General features: G+C 65.7%; 6 protein-coding genes across 6 annotated transcripts; 3 read left to right on the forward strand and 3 right to left on the reverse strand.

The window, feature by feature from the left end:
* Positions 1 to 129: 129 nt before the first annotated feature.
* On the reverse strand, positions 130 to 3,751 carry FA09DRAFT_356706 (hypothetical protein; the record flags this gene model as incomplete). The annotated part of the gene is made up of 5 exons (XM_025744856.1): positions 130 to 176; positions 248 to 1,502; positions 1,562 to 3,232; positions 3,292 to 3,453; positions 3,531 to 3,751. Coding segments are annotated over 5 exons (3,356 nt in total), but the record flags the coding sequence as incomplete, so codon positions are not given.
* Positions 3,752 to 4,835: 1,084 nt separating this feature from the next.
* FA09DRAFT_359877 (hypothetical protein) lies at positions 4,836 to 5,923 on the forward strand (the record flags this gene model as incomplete). The annotated part of the gene is made up of 3 exons (XM_025745173.1): positions 4,836 to 4,856; positions 5,351 to 5,584; positions 5,636 to 5,923. The coding sequence occupies 3 exons, from the start codon at positions 4,836 to 4,838 to the stop codon at positions 5,921 to 5,923; spliced, it is 543 nt and encodes a 180-aa protein (XP_025598974.1).
* A 189-nt stretch (positions 5,924 to 6,112) lies between these two features.
* Positions 6,113 to 7,594, reverse strand: FA09DRAFT_345698 (hypothetical protein; the record flags this gene model as incomplete). Its single annotated transcript, XM_025744709.1, has 5 exons — positions 7,414 to 7,594; positions 6,921 to 7,358; positions 6,704 to 6,863; positions 6,367 to 6,644; positions 6,113 to 6,281 (listed from the first exon to the last, which is right to left on the reverse strand). Exons 1-5 carry the CDS (start codon positions 7,446 to 7,448, stop codon positions 6,113 to 6,115), a joined length of 1,080 nt encoding a protein of 359 aa, XP_025598975.1. The 5' UTR covers positions 7,449 to 7,594.
* A 298-nt stretch (positions 7,595 to 7,892) lies between these two features.
* FA09DRAFT_296573 (putative GUF1-GTP-binding protein) lies at positions 7,893 to 10,518 on the forward strand (the record flags this gene model as incomplete). The annotated part of the gene is made up of 11 exons (XM_025740173.1): positions 7,893 to 8,408; positions 8,459 to 8,525; positions 8,575 to 8,928; positions 8,984 to 9,119; positions 9,172 to 9,623; positions 9,679 to 9,837; positions 9,891 to 9,949; positions 9,999 to 10,156; positions 10,204 to 10,288; positions 10,345 to 10,361; positions 10,416 to 10,518. 11 exons carry the CDS (start codon positions 7,893 to 7,895, stop codon positions 10,516 to 10,518), a joined length of 2,106 nt encoding a protein of 701 aa, XP_025598976.1.
* Positions 10,519 to 11,462: 944 nt separating this feature from the next.
* On the reverse strand, positions 11,463 to 12,651 carry FA09DRAFT_359880 (hypothetical protein). Its single transcript, XM_025745174.1, has one exon. It carries the CDS (start codon positions 12,541 to 12,543, stop codon positions 11,488 to 11,490), a length of 1,056 nt encoding a protein of 351 aa, XP_025598977.1. The 5' UTR covers positions 12,544 to 12,651; the 3' UTR covers positions 11,463 to 11,487.
* Positions 12,652 to 12,715: 64 nt separating this feature from the next.
* FA09DRAFT_248676 (hypothetical protein) lies at positions 12,716 to 14,869 on the forward strand. Its single transcript, XM_025739681.1, has one exon. The coding sequence runs from the start codon at positions 12,872 to 12,874 to the stop codon at positions 14,675 to 14,677; it is 1,806 nt and encodes a 601-aa protein (XP_025598978.1). The 5' UTR covers positions 12,716 to 12,871; the 3' UTR covers positions 14,678 to 14,869.
* Positions 14,870 to 16,575: the final 1,706 nt, after the last annotated feature.

Consider the following 16,575-nt stretch of genomic DNA (forward strand, 5'->3'; position numbering starts at 1 on the left):
CAGCGCGCTTCGAGGCTGTTGCCGTCGCGGCGCACCGGGCAGTCCTTGACAGGCACAAACTTGACTGAGTCGATGAGCATCGTGGCGCTGGAGCCCGCGGTGCTGCAAGCGAACCAGAACTTAATCTTGCTAATCTCGCTCACGTCGCTGATCGTCTTGGTGTAGGTGCTCCACACCTGATTCATGTTGAAGTTCATCATCGTTGGGCTCGAGATTCCGTTTGCGTTCCACGACATTGCAAACGAACAAGCAGCGGCGCCGCCGGTGGCGGTCCCGCCGTTGTAGCTGACAATCTTGTAGAACAGCTTTACGTCGTACTTTTTGTAGCCGTCCGATCCGTCGAGGGGGTAGCGCGCCGGTAGCACAATCTGCTGCGACATCGTCGCCCCGCTTCCGCCTGCGGCAGCAGACAGCTGGGCGTAGTGCAGGCCGTCCTTGGCAGTCTTGTCGCTGTTGCTCAGAGTCGTGCCGGTGACCACCCACGGCGAGAGGTCAGAGGCTTCGAATCGCCCATTACGGGCCGCGTTGAGCAAGTCCTTGATGGGCGTGAATGACACCTGGTCAATGAAGACAACCGCGTTGGCAGTCGCGTCGCATTCCAGGCCGATGCTGATACTCTTGACGACCTCGCCGTCCTCGCTCTCGATGGGGCCAGAGAAGTCGACCCAGCCGGGGAACGAGTTTCCGAAGGCGTATTCCATGGTCCCGAGTTTTGTCCGGCTGCCGTCCTGGGAGAAGTAGAGATAGCACAGGCCGCCGGAGGACGTGAACTCCTTTCCTCGCCACTTCATTGCGACGCTATAGCCATAGTACCCGTCGTAAAGCGAACGCGGAGGCATCACGAGTGTCTGAGAGACCTTGCCGCCTGGCTTGAGCTCCACGTACTTCGTATTTTCCCACATCGGATCTGCGCCGGAGACCATGGCGTCGCCAGCGAAGTTCCACGAGCTGGCGCCTTCCTCGAAGTCGCCGTCGCGTGCAACGTCAGTCGGCTCTGTCTTGGGCGGCGGCACGTACTCGGTCGGTTCAAAATGCACGTTGTCCATGTAGATCGTCGCTGTGTAACCCGAGCTGCAGCTCAACCCGAAGCCGATGTTCTTGATGAAGCCGTCTTCCTTCCCGATGTATGAGCTGAAGTCGATGAAGCCACTGAACGGAGTGTCGAATGGAGTGAGAGTGGCGTCGACCTGGGCGTTGTCCTGGGTGATGTAGACCTGGCACTTGCCGGTGCCTGTGCTGCCCGCAGCGTACGCCTGTACATGCCACTTGAACCGGACGCGGTACGCTTGGTAGCCCTGGTAGAGTGAGTTGTCCGGCATCTTGATGTCCTGGCTAATCGAGTCACCGCCCTGGAGGATTGCATACTGCTGATCGTACTCCGAGTTGATCGTGCCAATGCTGCTCTGGCCTGCGAAGGTCCACTGCTCCTTGCTGCTCTCGAACCCACCGTTACGGGCAACGTCGGTCGGCTCCGTCTTTGGCGTGTATGCCTTCGGCAAGAACTGGAACAAGGGATGAGCGCGAGAAACGGAGGGTAGGAGAGAGAGGATGGGCAACTCACCTGGACCTGGTCGACGGCCACCAGAGTTGACGCCATGCCGCCGCACGATGTGCTGATCTTGATGTTCTGAACACAGTCCATGTCGCTCGTGAGGGTGGCCTCGTAGGTGCCCCAACCGCTGGCGCTGTCGATTGTGCGTTTGTCGACGTCGGCGATGGGAAGGTCATCGTGGCTGACTCCGATCTGACAGGTGCCGCTGTTGGCCCCGCCCCCAAAGTCGTACTCGAAGACCCGGTACTCAAACCTCACAACATACTGATAGAAGCCTCCTGACCCTGTCGTCCCGTCGGGAGGGAGCTGGACTTGCTGACTGATCGAATCCTTGGTGTGGCCCTGGAGGACCGCATACTTCTTGCCGTTGCCGTCCTTTGGGTATGACGTCCCGATGGCCGCATCGCTGGCAAACGTCCACGACTCTGCTCCGTCCTCAAACCCGCCATTGACGCACACATCGTCTTTCTTTGGCGGCGTCGTCGGCGGCGTCGTCGTTCCCGGCGCCCTGCTGAGGACTTGGACAACATCGATGTAGACGTCTGCCAGAGCATTCTGGTAGTCGCCGCAGTACGATTCGATCTGGATTGCCTTGATCAAATCCGCGTCGTTGGTGACGGTGACCGTAAGTTCAGTCCACGTCTTGCTGACGTCCGCTGCGCTCAGATACACCTGCTTTGTCGGTGGCTCGTCGTCGTAAGACACATCCAGCCTGCAGGCAGGCTGGCCGGCGTTTGCCTTGCCCCCGTAGTAGCTGTCGAGTCGGTATTTGAACTTGATGTCGTACGAGTTGAAGCCTGCCACCTTTGTGCCGGCGGGCATCTCAAGGAGCTGGCGTGCGGTGCCACCCTCGCGGTAGAGACGGAGGTAGTAGTCGCCGTCCGGCGGTACCACGCCAACGAGTTTGACGACCTCGGCTTTGCCCACCAAGGTCCAGGGGTCCTTGCCGCTCTCAAAGCCGCCATTCCTGGCGACATCGGTTGCCGTGAAGGCAGGCTCCTCCGGCGCCAAGGGAACAAAGTTGACGTCGTCGATGTGAACGGTTGTGGTGCCGCCGTCGGGGCAGTCCATGACAATGAAGAGGTACTGGATGGCCTCGTCGCTCTTGACGTTGGCGCGCAGCTCCTTCCACTCGCTGCTTGCGCTGGTGTACCGCACGACACCACTGGCGTCTGGCGCCTTTCCGTCGTAGAGGACAGCCAGGCGGCAGCCCTTTGCTCCAGCGTTGGCAATCTTGTTCACACGGTACCTCAGCGAGACGTCGTATGCGCTGGGGATCTGTGTGTCGCGCGCCTCGAGGCCGTCTCTTCTCGTCGGCGGCGGCTCTGTGTACGGCTGCTGGTACAGTCCGGGGCCTCCAGCCTCGTTGACTTCCAGAATTGCGTAATGTGTCCCGTCCCATGCGGTATAGTCAACGTCGCTGCGCTTTGTCTCTCCGATCGTCTGCCATGGCGCGAGACCGCCCTCGTCATCCTCAAAGTGGCCGTTGTCCGAGACGTTGCCGACTTCATCTGTCGGTGGGTTGGGCGTCGGGTTGGTCGGCGTGGAGGGGTCCTGGGGCGAGGAGGGGTCCTGAGGCGCGGAGGGGTCCTTGGGCGTCGTAGGGGGCGTCGTAGGATCCGGGTTTGGCGTCGTCGCCGGCGCCGCGCACTTGTGGTCCGTGCAGATGCCGGACAGGCACTGTGGCGCAAAGGATCAGCCCGCAGTTGGCATCAGGAGACGTACGGAGGGGCACGCACGCCGGCTGGCTTGTAGCAATCGGCGCCAACGGGCTGCGGCACGGCGCACTTGGACTTGCCACAGTACGTTGATGCGCACGACTTGCTTGTCTCGCACCGCTCGCCAAGCGTCAGCACGGCCCCGGCGACGCAGCGCTTCTCCGAGCACTTGTTGGAGATGCACTGTGGAGCAGCACGCGCAGAGAGGCGGCGTTGGGGGTCAGCAAGCAATTGAGGAAAGGAATGCCAGGTTCACGCACGCCGATTGACTTGTAACACTTTGAACCGAGCTTCTTGCGGACGTCACACTTGCCGCGACGGCAGTAGAGGTCCTTGGTCCCGCACTGGCTCGACTTGGTGCAGGGCCAGCCGAGGTGGCGCTCGTTGCCAACGACGGCGCTGGCGTCGGCAGGCTCCGCAGGCGCGGGGAGCGCGGCAACCAGCGGCAGCGCCGCCAGGAGGAGGGGGAGGAAGCGCATGGGCGGAGGGGCGGAACTTGCTGGAGGGCGAGCAGCAAGACCGTTGCGACAAGCATCTTTATGGAGTCTTTGCTGCAGCAACAGCCTTACGGCGCCTGGCATGAAAGCAGTGAAGAGACACCGTCATGCTGGTGTCTACACTGGCTGCCATGAGAGCAGCTTGCAGACACCAGCATGCCAGTGCTTGCGCCAAGCCTCCATGCTTGCCGCATTCTGTCGGCGTTGGCTGTCCGATGGGATTCTACAGACACCCGACATGCAGACAGGAGCATGCCCGGCGGCGCACCGCTCCCGCGGGGCCTTCTTGCGCCCCCCGAGCAGCTCTGGCGAGCGCACGGTGCTGGAGCGGTCTCCTTGCTGCCTGTGGGCGCTGCGATCCCCGCAGCCGAGTTGTCGGAGGCGCCGCCGCGTGCGGATCGTGGATCTGAGGAATGGCAAGGAGTGGCCAGATGCAGCGCGACATGTGTCAGGTGTGGGACCTTGCCGGCAAGCAGGGCTGCGAGGCTTCTGCAGTGCAGCAGCCATGCGAGCATGGGAGTGGCGGACTGCAGTGCTGCTGCCCACCTGTCCGGTGTTGAGTCGGAGCCTCGCGGCGGGATCTGCAGCCGCAGAACTACCCGAGGTGAAGCGAGCAACAAGGGAACGGCGGAGACGGAGCGCAGTACGGCCACATGCAGAATGGGGGACCGGGCTTGCGCTGGCATCTGCCATCGGACAGCACGCAGCACGCAGCACCTCATGTGTGGCGCTGGTCCTGCCGCCAGCTGTTCACACGCCGCATGCCTTGGCTGGCGCTGGCCAGGGTCAGGTCCCAGGGTCCAACTCGGACCGGAAGTGCCAGATGCAGGATGCATGCAGCGTGGCGCTGCGCCGGCTGCTGTTTGGCGGCATGCCGCTGCTGCCCTGGTGCCTGCTGCGTCCCCCTCATGCAGGCCGCTTCCACCGCCAGAAGCCCTCCTGCGCTGTGCTGAGTGCCTCATGCCGTGCCGCCGCACTGATGTTGCTGGGCAGTGCGGTACAGCGCCGCGTGCCTCGGACCAACCTGCAGCTGCAGGACATGTGCGCCGCACCGTCGGAGTTACCATCATGCGCATGCGCCATGCGCCGGTGCGCCGACACTGACCATCTCTGCGCCTCCTGGGCTCTGGGCGGCGCAGCGCATCAATCTACTTCCGTGTCCGGAGTGACGCTGCGCCCTTTGGTCCTGCGCTTTGAGGCTGCTTCTGCGTACCGTACTGGAGTGCAGGACCGCAGCACGGCATACTGCACATTTGCCCTCCCACCAAGCTCACACTGCACCTGCACTTCACTCACGAGAGATCAACCAGATACACTTCACACGCACGTGTAGCAGCAAGCAAGAAAGACGGAGGAGAGAGACAGGGGGGGCAGCGGCCAGGCGGAGGTGCCCTGGCCGCAGTGGATCCGGGGAAGGAGCGAGCAGGTCCGGAGGTGGCCTTCAGACCAGCACTGGCTTTCCTGAATTATATTCCGGGAACTTGAAGGGCCGCGACGCCGAGGCCATCACCGTGCTCGACTTCATCGCGCGCGAGAACGGCCGGGAGAACAGCTCGACACTCGAGATGCTGCGCGCCGCCTAGCACGGCTTCACAGAGACGGCCTCCGCCGCGAGGGGCCTCGAGAAGGAGAAGGAGGCTGGCGCGCACGACGCAGCGCCCGCTGCGCCCGAGCCCGGCACTCCGGGCCTGGCGAGCTACCAGGGCGCTGCGTTCGGCTTCGAGCTCGCGGACCTCAAGCTCAGCGTGAAGCAGTTCGACGAACGGCATGGGCGCATGCTCTTCTCTTCCCCTCGCATGACGCTCAACACGTGCCTGGTACGTCCTGTCGGCTCTCCTGGCAGGTCCGAGCTGACCTTTCGGCGGCAGATCTGCCCCTGCTGTGGTGTCATCGGCATTGCGTACGCGCTGCCCAACTCATTTATCGCGCTGTACGTCGGCACGATCGGCGACGAGGACTCGTCGCAGGCCACTGGGCAGCTGGTCATCATTGCTGCGTGCGGCGTTCCTGGCTCGCTGATCGCGAGCGTCGCCGTCGAGCTGCCATACCTGGGACGCCGCTTCAGCATGGCATTCTTCACCCATGCTGACCGGCCTCTGCCTCTTTCTCTTCACCACGGCGAGCACGTCGAGCGCCGTGCTGGGCTGGAACTGTGAGTGCGACCGATGTGGCTCTCTCGCACCGGAACTGACGCAGCAGGACCAGGCGGCGCCTCGCTCGCGCAGAACGCAATGGACAGCATGCTCTACCACCTCACGTACGAGCTGTTCCCCTCGCCGTGTCGCGGCACGGGCGACGGCCTGGCCATGGGCGTGCAGGTGCGTGTGTGCCCGTCTCCGCCCTTGCTATCGGCTCGCATCTGCGCAGCGCATCTTTGGCATCTCGGCGCCGCTGATCGCCGCGTACGCCTCGTCGACGTCGCCCACGGCGCCTGTCTCCGTCAGCGCCTCGCTGTTCCTCTTTGCCTCGCTCCTGATGCTCCTCTTGCCATACGAGACGCGCGGCGTCGAGGCGCTGCAGCGCAATCGATCTCTGCTTGCAGAAGTGCTATTGTGTCTGCGCCGCCTCAGCCTCTCTCTTCTCTCGCATGCCCACCAACCGTGCCCGCAGCCACTCGCCCGGCCTGGCCTTTTCGCCCTCCTCGCCAGCTCGCAGACCCACGGCGCCCGCCCGGCCCAGATCGCGCCACCAGGCACGCAGCTGCTCGAGTCTGGCGCGTGCGCGCATGATCGGCCCCGGAACGTCGCCGTCAAGGAACGGCGGACGCAGCGCGGCAGCAAGGCGTTGCCGGCGCGGCTTTTGAGCCGGCGTCGAGGAGAGCGTGCCCGGCTGATGGGAGAGCAGCGCGGCGTGCACGAGCAGTATGCCTTCGCGCGACTGCAGACGGCCCTTGGCGTCAGCATTCGAGGAAGCCGAGGCAGGACAGGAGGGCTCACCGTGTCTGCATGCGCAATGAAGCGCTTGAGGCCAAACTTCTCAATGCGCCGCCCCAGCACGCTGATGTTGCTGGTAATGTGGCCGCGCGAGAGGGCCGCCGTGGCGTCGGGCGGCGTGAGATGCGCATGTGCGCTCTCGCTGTTGCTGGCAGAGGCAGAGCTGCCGGCGTCCGGCGTGAGCTCGACTGATGCGAGCGGGCAGGCAGCCGGCACTCACCTCGTCGCGCCTCTCGCACTACCCTCTGCCAGCTCAAGGCCCTCTGTCACTGCGAGCTTGTGCGTATGGTCCAGATTGCGCGTCCACACTCTCATCCGCCGCCCCTGTGCGTCGCGCTGCCCGTCGTCGCCGCCGCTGCCCGCCGGCGCGTCGAGCTCGACCTCGCTCTGCTCCAGCACCCAGCTCTCGCTGTTCTTGACGATGCCGCGCGGCGCCCAGGCGGGCAGCGTGCCACGCTTGAGGATGAGACGCGTGGTGCACAGCACGAGCTGCGACGACGACGACGACGACGACGCCGCCGCAGAGGCCACCTCTGCGGCCGCGGCGCACGGGCGCCAGACGAGGCGGCGCTCCAGCACGTCGACGCTCAGCACATGTGTGGCCAGCGGGTTGGGGTAGCGCTGGAAGTACGCGGGAATGAGCGTGGCGTACGGCGCACTGCGAGAGCGTCAGCATGGTGCGGCACAGCGCGCCGGCGGTCGCGGCCACGCACGGATAGCGCGTGTGCGAGGCGTGCGTCTGCACCATGCTGCGCTCGGGGAGCGGCGCGGGCGGGCAGAGCGCGGCAGCGCAGCGCACTCGGGCGTGCCGTGCGAGCCGAGGTGGAAGAAGCGAGGGGCACGGCGTCGAGAAGGCGGATGCTGGAGAAGGCGGGTGCCGGTGGAGGAAAAGGCGGGTGCCGGTGGAGGAGAAGGCGGGTGCCGGTGGTGGAGAAGGCGGGTGCCGGTGGTCGGGAAGAAGAAGAGGCGGTCGGGTGCGCGTGCAGGTGGAGCATATGCCGCCTTTAAAGTCAGAGTTTGTTGCTTGCCGCCGCGGCCACCTGCTGTGCTGCTGCGCTCGACTGCTGCGCGGCGCGCGCGGCGCGCCGCGCGCTCACCCTCCTCCACCTTCCCACCCTCCATCCCTCTCGCACGCGCCTGCTCCCTTGCCGTGCAGCAGCAGCAGCAGCGCAGCTCTTGCGCATCGCACGCCATGGCCGTCATCGCGGCACGTCTGCCGCTCCGGCCGGCATGCGCCAGCGCCAGCTCCAGGCTTGCGTGTGAGGCACGCTGCCAGCCGGGCGTCGCCGCCCGCCCGCGCAGGAGCTCGGTCTGGGCCGCAGCAGCGCACCCCTCGGGCAGCTGGCTGCACGCCGGGCACGGCCTCGCCCCGAGGCAGCAGTCTGTGTCCATGTGCCGGGCAGCGCTGCACACGAGCAGCACACGGCCGCCTGCAGCTCCGGCGCAGGCCGAGGCCGAGGCCGCGCCGTTCGATGCGCTGCCAGCCGTGTCCTTCAGTATCATCGCGCACATCGACCACGGCAAGAGCACGCTGGCAGATCGCCTGCTCGAGATGACGGGCTGCATCCCGGCAGGCGTGGGCAACCGGCAGGTGCTTGACAGCCTGAAGGTCGAGCGCGAGCGCGGCATCACCGTCAAGAGCCAGGCGGTGAGCATGCGGTGGCAGGGCACACTGCTCAACCTGATAGACACGCCGGGGCACGTCGACGTGAGTGACACGCTGGAGCGCCAGCTGCGGCGGGCCTGACGCAGCCGTAGTTTGCCTACGAAGTAAGCCGCAGTCTTTCTGCGTGTCAGGTGGCCCTGCTAGTGGTGGACGCCGCGCGTGAGTCAAGCTGGTGTGCTTGCGCTTCAGCTCTGACCCCGGCACACAGAGGGCGTCCAGTCGCAGACGCTGTCGGTGCTGCGCATCGCTCGGGCGCGCAATCTACGCATCATTCCCGTGCTTAACAAGATCGACCTGCCAGCGGCGCAGCCCGACGTGGTGCTCGCGCAGCTGGAGGACGTGGGGCTCGACGTTGGCTCTGGCGGCCGCGAGGAGGCCATCAGCGTGAGTGCCAAGACAGGACAGGGCGTGGAGGAGGTCCTGGCTCGCCTTGTCAGAGGTGCACGCACGCACAAGGAGGCGCGCAGACAGGACATGCGCGCCCTAGTCTTTGACTCGTGGTACGACCCGTACAAGGGCGTGGTGGCGCTGGCCTCGGTGTACGAAGGCACACTGCGCAAAGGTGAGTACAGCAGCAGGAGCAGGCGAGGGGACCCTGCATATTGAGACTTCCTCAGGGGATAGGATTGCGTCGGCCGCGTCGGGCAAGACCTACGAGGTGCTCGGTATCGGAGTCAACAGCCCGGAGCCCGTATCAACCGGCGTGCTGCGCGCTGGCCAGGTCGGCTGGCTGATGATGAACATGAAGGACATGTATGTCGCTCGCTGCTGGCAATGCCATGTGCCTGCTGATGCCGCATCGCAGGTCAGAAGCAGCAATCGGCGATACGCTACATCACGCGCACACCAAGGTCGAGCCGCTTGAGGGCTTCAAGCCGAGCGTGCCGATGGTCTACGCAGCTGTATATCCGCTCCAGGCGCAGGACTTCCCGAAGCTCGAGGATGCCATCACACGGCTAGCGCTCAACGACCGCAGTGTGACCGTTGCGCGGGAGAGCAGCGCGGCGTTGGGCCAGGGCTGCCGGCTGGGCTTTCTCGGCACGCTGCATCTCGATGTGTTCCGGCAGCGGCTCGAGGACGAGTATGGCCAGAGCATCCTTGTCACAGCCCCAACCGTGCCCTTCCGCGTCACGGCGCAGGACGGCACCGAGCGCACGATCGCCAGTCCAGCCGAATTTCCGGCCGAGCTGCGAGCAGGGCATGCCGAGCTGGCAGAGCCGGTTGTGCGCGGCACGCTCATGTGTCCAGAGGAGTACGGTGTGTACACATGGTGCCTCTGCGTCTTGCCTGCGCTGATGAGCGGCCGTGTCAGTTGGCTCGATGATGGAGCTGTGCGCAGAGCACCGTGGTGAGGACCTCAGCATCGAGTTTGACGAGGGCAAGTCGGGCAAGCGGCAGGTACGTATGGTGTATCGCCTGCCGCTTGCCGAGGTCGTGACGGACTTCTTTGGCAAGCTCAAGTCACGCTCCAGTGAGCAGGGGCCTGCAGCAGCAGGCGGCAGCTGTCTGACAAGGCCATGGCAGGCGGCTTCGCGGCATTTGAGTACGAGGACGACGGCTACACGGCATCCGACCTCGTCAAGGTGAGGGCATGCAATGCCTCAGGAAGCGCGGCCGCTGACACACTCTCAGCTCTCATTTCTCATCTCGGGCACACCTGTTGACGCTCTCGCGGTCGTGCTGCACCGCAGCAAGGCTGTCGCAACCGGGCGTGCCATGGCGCGCAAGCTCAGAGACGTCGTGCCTCGGCAGCAGTTCGAGGTGGCCATCCAGGCTGTCATCGGCAACAAGTGCGTGCACCGAGCCGTCTTGTCTCTCTTGCTCACATTGCGCCCAGGGTCATTGCAAGAGAGTCGCTCAAGGCGTTCAGAAAGGACGTCACCGCTGGCCTTTACGGCGGCGACTACACACGCAAGGCCAAGGTACGTGCTGCACTTCCAAGAGCCGCCGACGCGGCTGACACTTTGTGCATTTCCAGCAACTCGGCAAGCAGAAGTGAGTCGTGTGCCTTGCCCTGACAAGCCCTACTGACGCTTGTGCGGTGCCCAGAGAAGGCAAGAAGCGGCTGCGCGCAGTGTCGTTCGGGCGCGTGCAGATACCGCAGGAGGCCTTCCTCAGTGTGCTCAACAGCCGGCCAAACGAAGGGAAATGAGAGTGAGATGCACACGACGAGGGATGTGTGTACAGGTGAAGAGGCGAGTCGTGAGCTGGACGTTAGGCGAGGAAGGAAGCAGCCGCCCGCCTGCCAGTCGGTGCAGAAAAGTAGACACGTCTTGCAGGACTCGGTGCGCATGCGCTTTGCCTGGAGGCTCACGCGTGTCGGGCGTTCAGTTGAAAGCTTCAGTCGCGTTGACGCACCACAGGGGGCTGCCTACCCCCGGAGCTCACTCTGCGGTGACAGCTGTGTGCATTCTACGCCAGTGGCCAGGACTGGCGATGCACGACCAGCCCCGTAGAACGGCAGGGCTGCCCTTGGGCTTCGCTGAGCCCGGTGGCGGCAGCGTCTCCCCTCCTCACCACGCGCGCCGCAAACGTCGCTGTGCCAGTCGCTTGCAGGCGAGAGAGGCATGCCCAAGACACGCATGTTGCTCTGCTCCGCCGCTTGATGTGACGGCACTATGTTCCACACGCCTGCAGCGACGGTGTGTGAGCAGGCCCCGACACCAAAGCTAGCACGGCGCCGCAGGCCACCAAGCCGGAGGCCTGCCACGCTCCGTCATGGCAGTGTGAGTGCATAAGGCGCCTCGGAGCAGTGCGACGGCTCAGTCGCGCAGCCTTCGCAGTCATGCTGCTTGCGACGTGGACCATCGGCGAACAAGGCCGGGCGATCTTCTTTCGTGGAATCGAGAGGGGAACATGGACGCACAGGAGGCTGCTCGCGTGTCCTGCATGCACAGTAAGAGTCGAGTCGGAGGCAGGCGCGGCGGGCATCTGCCGCTGGCCGCGCACTCTACATACGATGACGGACATGCACGCAACAGAACGGACGAGGCGACCTCGGTGGCGCCGGGCGGCGGTGCAGCATGGACAGGGCAGGCGGCCGCCATGCGGAACAGGCACAGGTGCACGTCGCAGCGCGGGGGGACGCTCTGTTGACAGCAGGGACAATGCATTACACTCTTCAAGTCAGGGTGCAGCGCACAAACGTGTCGATGCTCAGCCCGGTGGCAGAGAACTTGTCGATGAGCCCTGCGGACGTGAAGAACACAAGGGAGCCACGGCGGCCTGCCAGCAGCGCGCTATTGCCGTGTGTGATCTGGCGCGCCGGGAACGTGACAACCGTGCCGTCGGACGTGTCCACCTTGATGCCCAGCTCGCGGAGATGCAGAGCACCGCCGACAAAGTGCTCGCCGTGCACCATGACGGAGGCAAGGCCGTACATGTGGTCACGCATGTCCTTGTGCTGCGCGCAGATCGTAGCGTCGCTGATCACGTTGGCGATGATGCCGCCGTGCGGGTCGAACACGCACGCACCGCGCTCGCCGACCCTTGCCATCACGCGGGCCGCCGCGTCGCTATCGAGTGTGCGCAGCTCCTCGGGCTTCACGGGGAAGCGCACCGCACGAAGCTCCGGGTGCTGCGCGACCTCGTCGTAGACGAGCAGGTGCGCCGGGCTTAGCATGCCCAGGTTGTCGCGCGCGACGGCTGCTAGGCGCGCCAGGGCGTCGCCGTAGATGAGAGGCGTTGTGTGCTGCGGGCTGTTGAGCAGCGCCGTAGGCCACGACTCGGAGTTTGTCGTCGTGTGGATGGGCCACGGGCGCAGATTCACGTTGACGGTGGCGAAGCCACGCCCGCGCGTGGACTGAATCTCGGTGAGGCATGCATTGGGCAGCTGGAGCGTCGCGTCCTCCACCTGCCGCAGCGCAGGGCGATAGTCGCCGGCTGTGCCCTGGGCTGGCGCCCAGGAGATGAGCACGACACAGCGGTCGTCGGAGTCGAGCAGGAGGACGCGTTGCTCGTCGGGCAGCTGCTGCACGATGAGGCTCGCGCGCTGACTGTTTGCCTCGTCGGGCTTGGCCAGCGACCAAGGCACGCGAAGAAGGCGGGCGGAGGCCGTCATCTGCAGATGCGCGCTGCGTGCAGCGGCAAAGACGGCGTCAGGGTCGCGTTCTGGGCGCGCCGGAGGCACCGCAGGCAGCCGGTGCCGCTCAATGTCGGTGCGGCAACCCTGCGACATGCCTACAAGAGAGTGCGGGCAACGGATGGCGCAGCAGAGGTAAGCAGGGGCGGCTGAGGCGGGCGGGAGGGAGAGGCGCGAGGTGCAGGCCACGCACGGCAGCAGGCAGGGTGGAAGAGGTGCGGCACCAAGCCGCTGCGCCGCCGCCTCGGCGGTCACCTGACGCGCTCCCCTGAGGCACTGGAGCCGCCGCGCCGCGCGCGGCGCGCATCGCGCGGCCCGCGGGAAAGCCAGGGCCGGCGGCCGCACCGAGCTCCGCGCCTCTCACTCCCACCGCTCCGCGCCTCCTTACTCGCGTGCTCTGCGCGCCCTTCTGCCGCCTCTAGGCATGCTGCCAATCACTCTCTCACCTGCAGAGGGTCACTACGTCCTCACTCTGTGCACCACCCTTGACTATAGGCTCGCGTATGAGTGCGCAGTCGCCTCGTGGATCGCGGTCGCGCCGCAGGCGCGCACGCTGCGGCGGGACCGCTGCATCGACATGAGTGCCGCATCGACGCTCTACGACGCCAGCACGAGCGTGTTCTACCGCCTACGAGCGCTTGCTCTCGTGACCATCGACCACGACCTCCAACCTGCGCAGTTTGAGCGCTTCACCGGTCTTGCTGACCTCGAGGACCACCATCTCAAGGCCATGAGAGCCGCCACGGTCGGCGATGGCGAGGACAGGCGGCCGGACCACACGTTCATTCACAGGCATGCATACGCCCTGGAGCCGGCCGCGCTCAAGCTGTCGTCTCAGGCGCTTGCAGTCGACGCAACGCGCAAGCACGCTGCAGCAATCACGGCGCCAGCAGGCAGCGGCCGCGCACCCGGCCGACAGGCGGCAGTAAAGAAGGCCTCTGCACCCGCGCCGGCGGCCCGGTCCACGCACAGCACACGAGGAGCAGCTGTGTCCCGGCCCGGTCGCACCTCAGCAGCAGTGGCCACACGCAAGAACGCAGCGGCAGGTCGAAGCAAGGCAGCGACGTGCGCACCGGCGGGCAACGTCTCCAGCGCCTCGCTGACGAGCGAGGGCGAGCGCACGACGCGCTCGCCCAGCGCAGAAGCGTCAGGCGACGATCACGACGACGACAGCGAAGGCGACGACAGCGACACTGGTCCCAGCAGCGACGAGCGGCGCTCTGCCGGCACAAAGCGCGCGCGCGGCGCAGACAGCTCCGACGGGCGCAGCGACGGCGAGACGGGAGATTCTAGCACTGAGATGGCTGTCCCAGACGCGCGCAAACGGCAGCGCACTCGCGCATTGCCGTCGCCGCGCACTGCCACCGACGTGGCAAAGCGGACGTCTGCGCGGACGGCCGCATCCAGTGCGGCGCGCTCTTCTGGACCCGACGGTGCCTCGCCGTCCAAGACGCCCAAGGCCAAGGCGGAGCCGATCATCCGGGCCGCTGCTGCACGCACCGGTATGGCGCAGCCTGCTGCATCGTCCGCGGCCACGCAGCCTGCTGCATCGTCCGCGGCCACGCAGCCCGCCGCCGCGTCATCTGCAAAGCCGTCGGTCGCCATGTCCTCTGCGCACGAACCAAGTCTCTCGTCGCGCTACCGCATGCGCACTGGCAGCACGTCGACGCCGTCCTACCACAGCATCCTCCAGCACATGCGTGTGCCGGCCGACGAGGAGCCGGAGGGGCATGGCGCGGTGGTACGCGCCGAGAATCTTGCCCGCATGCTCGGCTCTCTAGAGCAGCTGTGTGCAGCTGTGGCTGCACGGCGCTCGGAGAATGGCACACACGTGGCAATCAGTGCGGCAACAGCGGAGGAGCGCATGCGGGCTTGCTATCACGCCTTCGACGCTCAGGCGCGGCGCGAGAGTGCACACCCGCCACAGACGCAGGACGCAGCAGTCGCACAGCAGCTGGAGTCTCTGAGTGCCACCGGCGGCCTTGCGCGCTCCGTCAAGGAGATTGTGATGCGGCTGGTCATTGCCGCCGAGGTGGAGCGCGAACACCGCCATCATCGAGAGCACAGCGCAGGCCGATGGAACCGCGACGACGTGCTGGAGCGCTTCCGTGCGCCTGGCAGCACGATGAACCTGAAGCGGACGGGCACTGAGGCGCACAACATGGCTCGGATGGTGGTAGCGTCTGGTGAGGCCTGTCGCTGTCCTGGGCCCTGTGCATGTGCCGGCTGACACACGACCTGCAGGCCATCTGTCAATGGCGCTGCTGCTGGCTGTGGCATGGCATGCTGGCCTGACAAGCGTGTGGTGGACGTCGCTGCACCACTCGTACATGACCGCATGGCTGGAGAATGGCGGCGATCTTGACGCCATAGGCGCGGCAGGTGTCGAGTTCCAGATCTTACTGCGGCAGCAGTCGCGCGCACGCTTCCTGCTCCTTGAGGCGGCGCTCAAGGAGATCCAGCTTGACGACCTCAACATGTTCAACGGCGTCCGCATCAACATCGCCGCGCTGAGGCGTGGCGGCGCCGGCAAGCCTCGTCGTCAGGACCAGGCCACCCAAGTCACAGTCCCGCTGCCGGCGCCGGTGCCGCAATCGGCCGCTCTTGCGCTGCCATGGCTTGGCACGGGCGCAGCCTCTCCCACACCGCAGGCTGCCCTAGTGCGCCAGGACTTGCTGCGCGTGCCGAACGGCCTTGCCACCTACACCCATCCTGTCACCCTCTCTCATCCGCCAGTGCCGCGCAGCGCCGCCTGGACATTCGGCGTGACGCATCGCTGCCGCTGAATTAAAGCCGGCATATGTGCCAGCGTTCGTGATGTCGACAAGTGCAGGATCGCAGGCTGTCTGGCAGATCCGGTGCGCTCACTTGCGCTTTCGCGCCCACGGCAAGGCGAGCGGGCCGTGATGCTGACTAAGCACGAACCGCGCAATATTGCGCGATTCGTGCTTAGTCAGCATTCAGCGCGGGGAGGCCTCCGCTCCACTCACCTGGCGGGGCTCTGCGATCATGATCAGGCTGCCTCCGTGTAGCTGATAGCGCGCAGCTGCCCTGGGGTATACCGCCAAAATGCGTGCAGCGCTGCCGGCGCTGCAGAGCCGGGCGCGGTCGGGACCGTGCCGGTCAGACTTTCCGACGAGTCTGTGATCGCGCTTTGTGCGGCCAGCGCGCTCTGCCTTTTCCGGCCCCCCGCCCGCGCGCCGGCCCTTGGCGTCCTCCTGTCATTCTGATTGCATCGCTCGGCAAGCCCGAGGGCCAGCAACCTTTGCAGCGGTCAGACTCAGTGCGGCTCGCAAGCTGCCGCAAGCTGCCATCGGCCCCGGAACTGGGCGCAGCCGTGAAGGTATGCGCTGCGCACGACGCACACGTCAGGTGCAGCCGCCGCCGCCGATGTAGCATGCTGAGCGACAGCATCGCAGCAGCAGCGTGCTAGGCGGAGGGGCCGGCAACGGCAGCAGCGACGCAGTGGAGCTAGTCAGCCCCCAGGCGGATCGTGCGGGAAGGCTAGCGAGCAGCACGGCGCGGGCGCCGCTGGTCTGGCAGGGCGCATTCCATGGTGTCGACGTCGCGCGCTGTCCCACGCTGCGCTGTGTGGTCGGCGTAGCATGACGCCGCGCGCCGCCGAGCGACGCAACCCATGGCGCAGAACCCCTGAGCAGCCCCCCGCTGCTCCACCCTCCCGCCAAGACACGCCCGTCTTACACCACTGCACGTCGCCTTACCCCCCGCCCTTGCCCTGATGGCCAGATCGCCACTCACCTCTCTCATGACGCCGTCTGCCGTCTGGCCCCTCTGCAGCAGCCTCCACTGCTGTGGACTGCCAGTCTTCGTCGCTGGCGGCTTGCCATGACGACTGGGCTGTCGATGCGGCCAAGCAACATGTGCGACCGCTCGCCCGCGATGCGCCACACTCCTGGGCCCAGCATTGCAGCGCTGCTGCGCGTCGCACTACCTACACCTTCGCGGCTGCACCGGCTTGACGCGCACGACGTCTCTGGAGCCACGGCGCGGCAGAGGGCACGTCGTAGTCGTCTTCCTCACCCGTGCCGAGGCCGCTGAGAAGCGCTACGGAACTCTCCTCCTCTGCCGATTGCACTCAAGCCGACGCTCTCTCGAACGCACCCAGAA

This window comes from Tilletiopsis washingtonensis (genome assembly GCF_003144115.1).
Source record: "Tilletiopsis washingtonensis strain MCA 4186 unplaced genomic scaffold FA09scaffold_8, whole genome shotgun sequence".
Taxonomy (NCBI): domain Eukaryota; kingdom Fungi; phylum Basidiomycota; class Exobasidiomycetes; order Entylomatales; genus Tilletiopsis; species Tilletiopsis washingtonensis.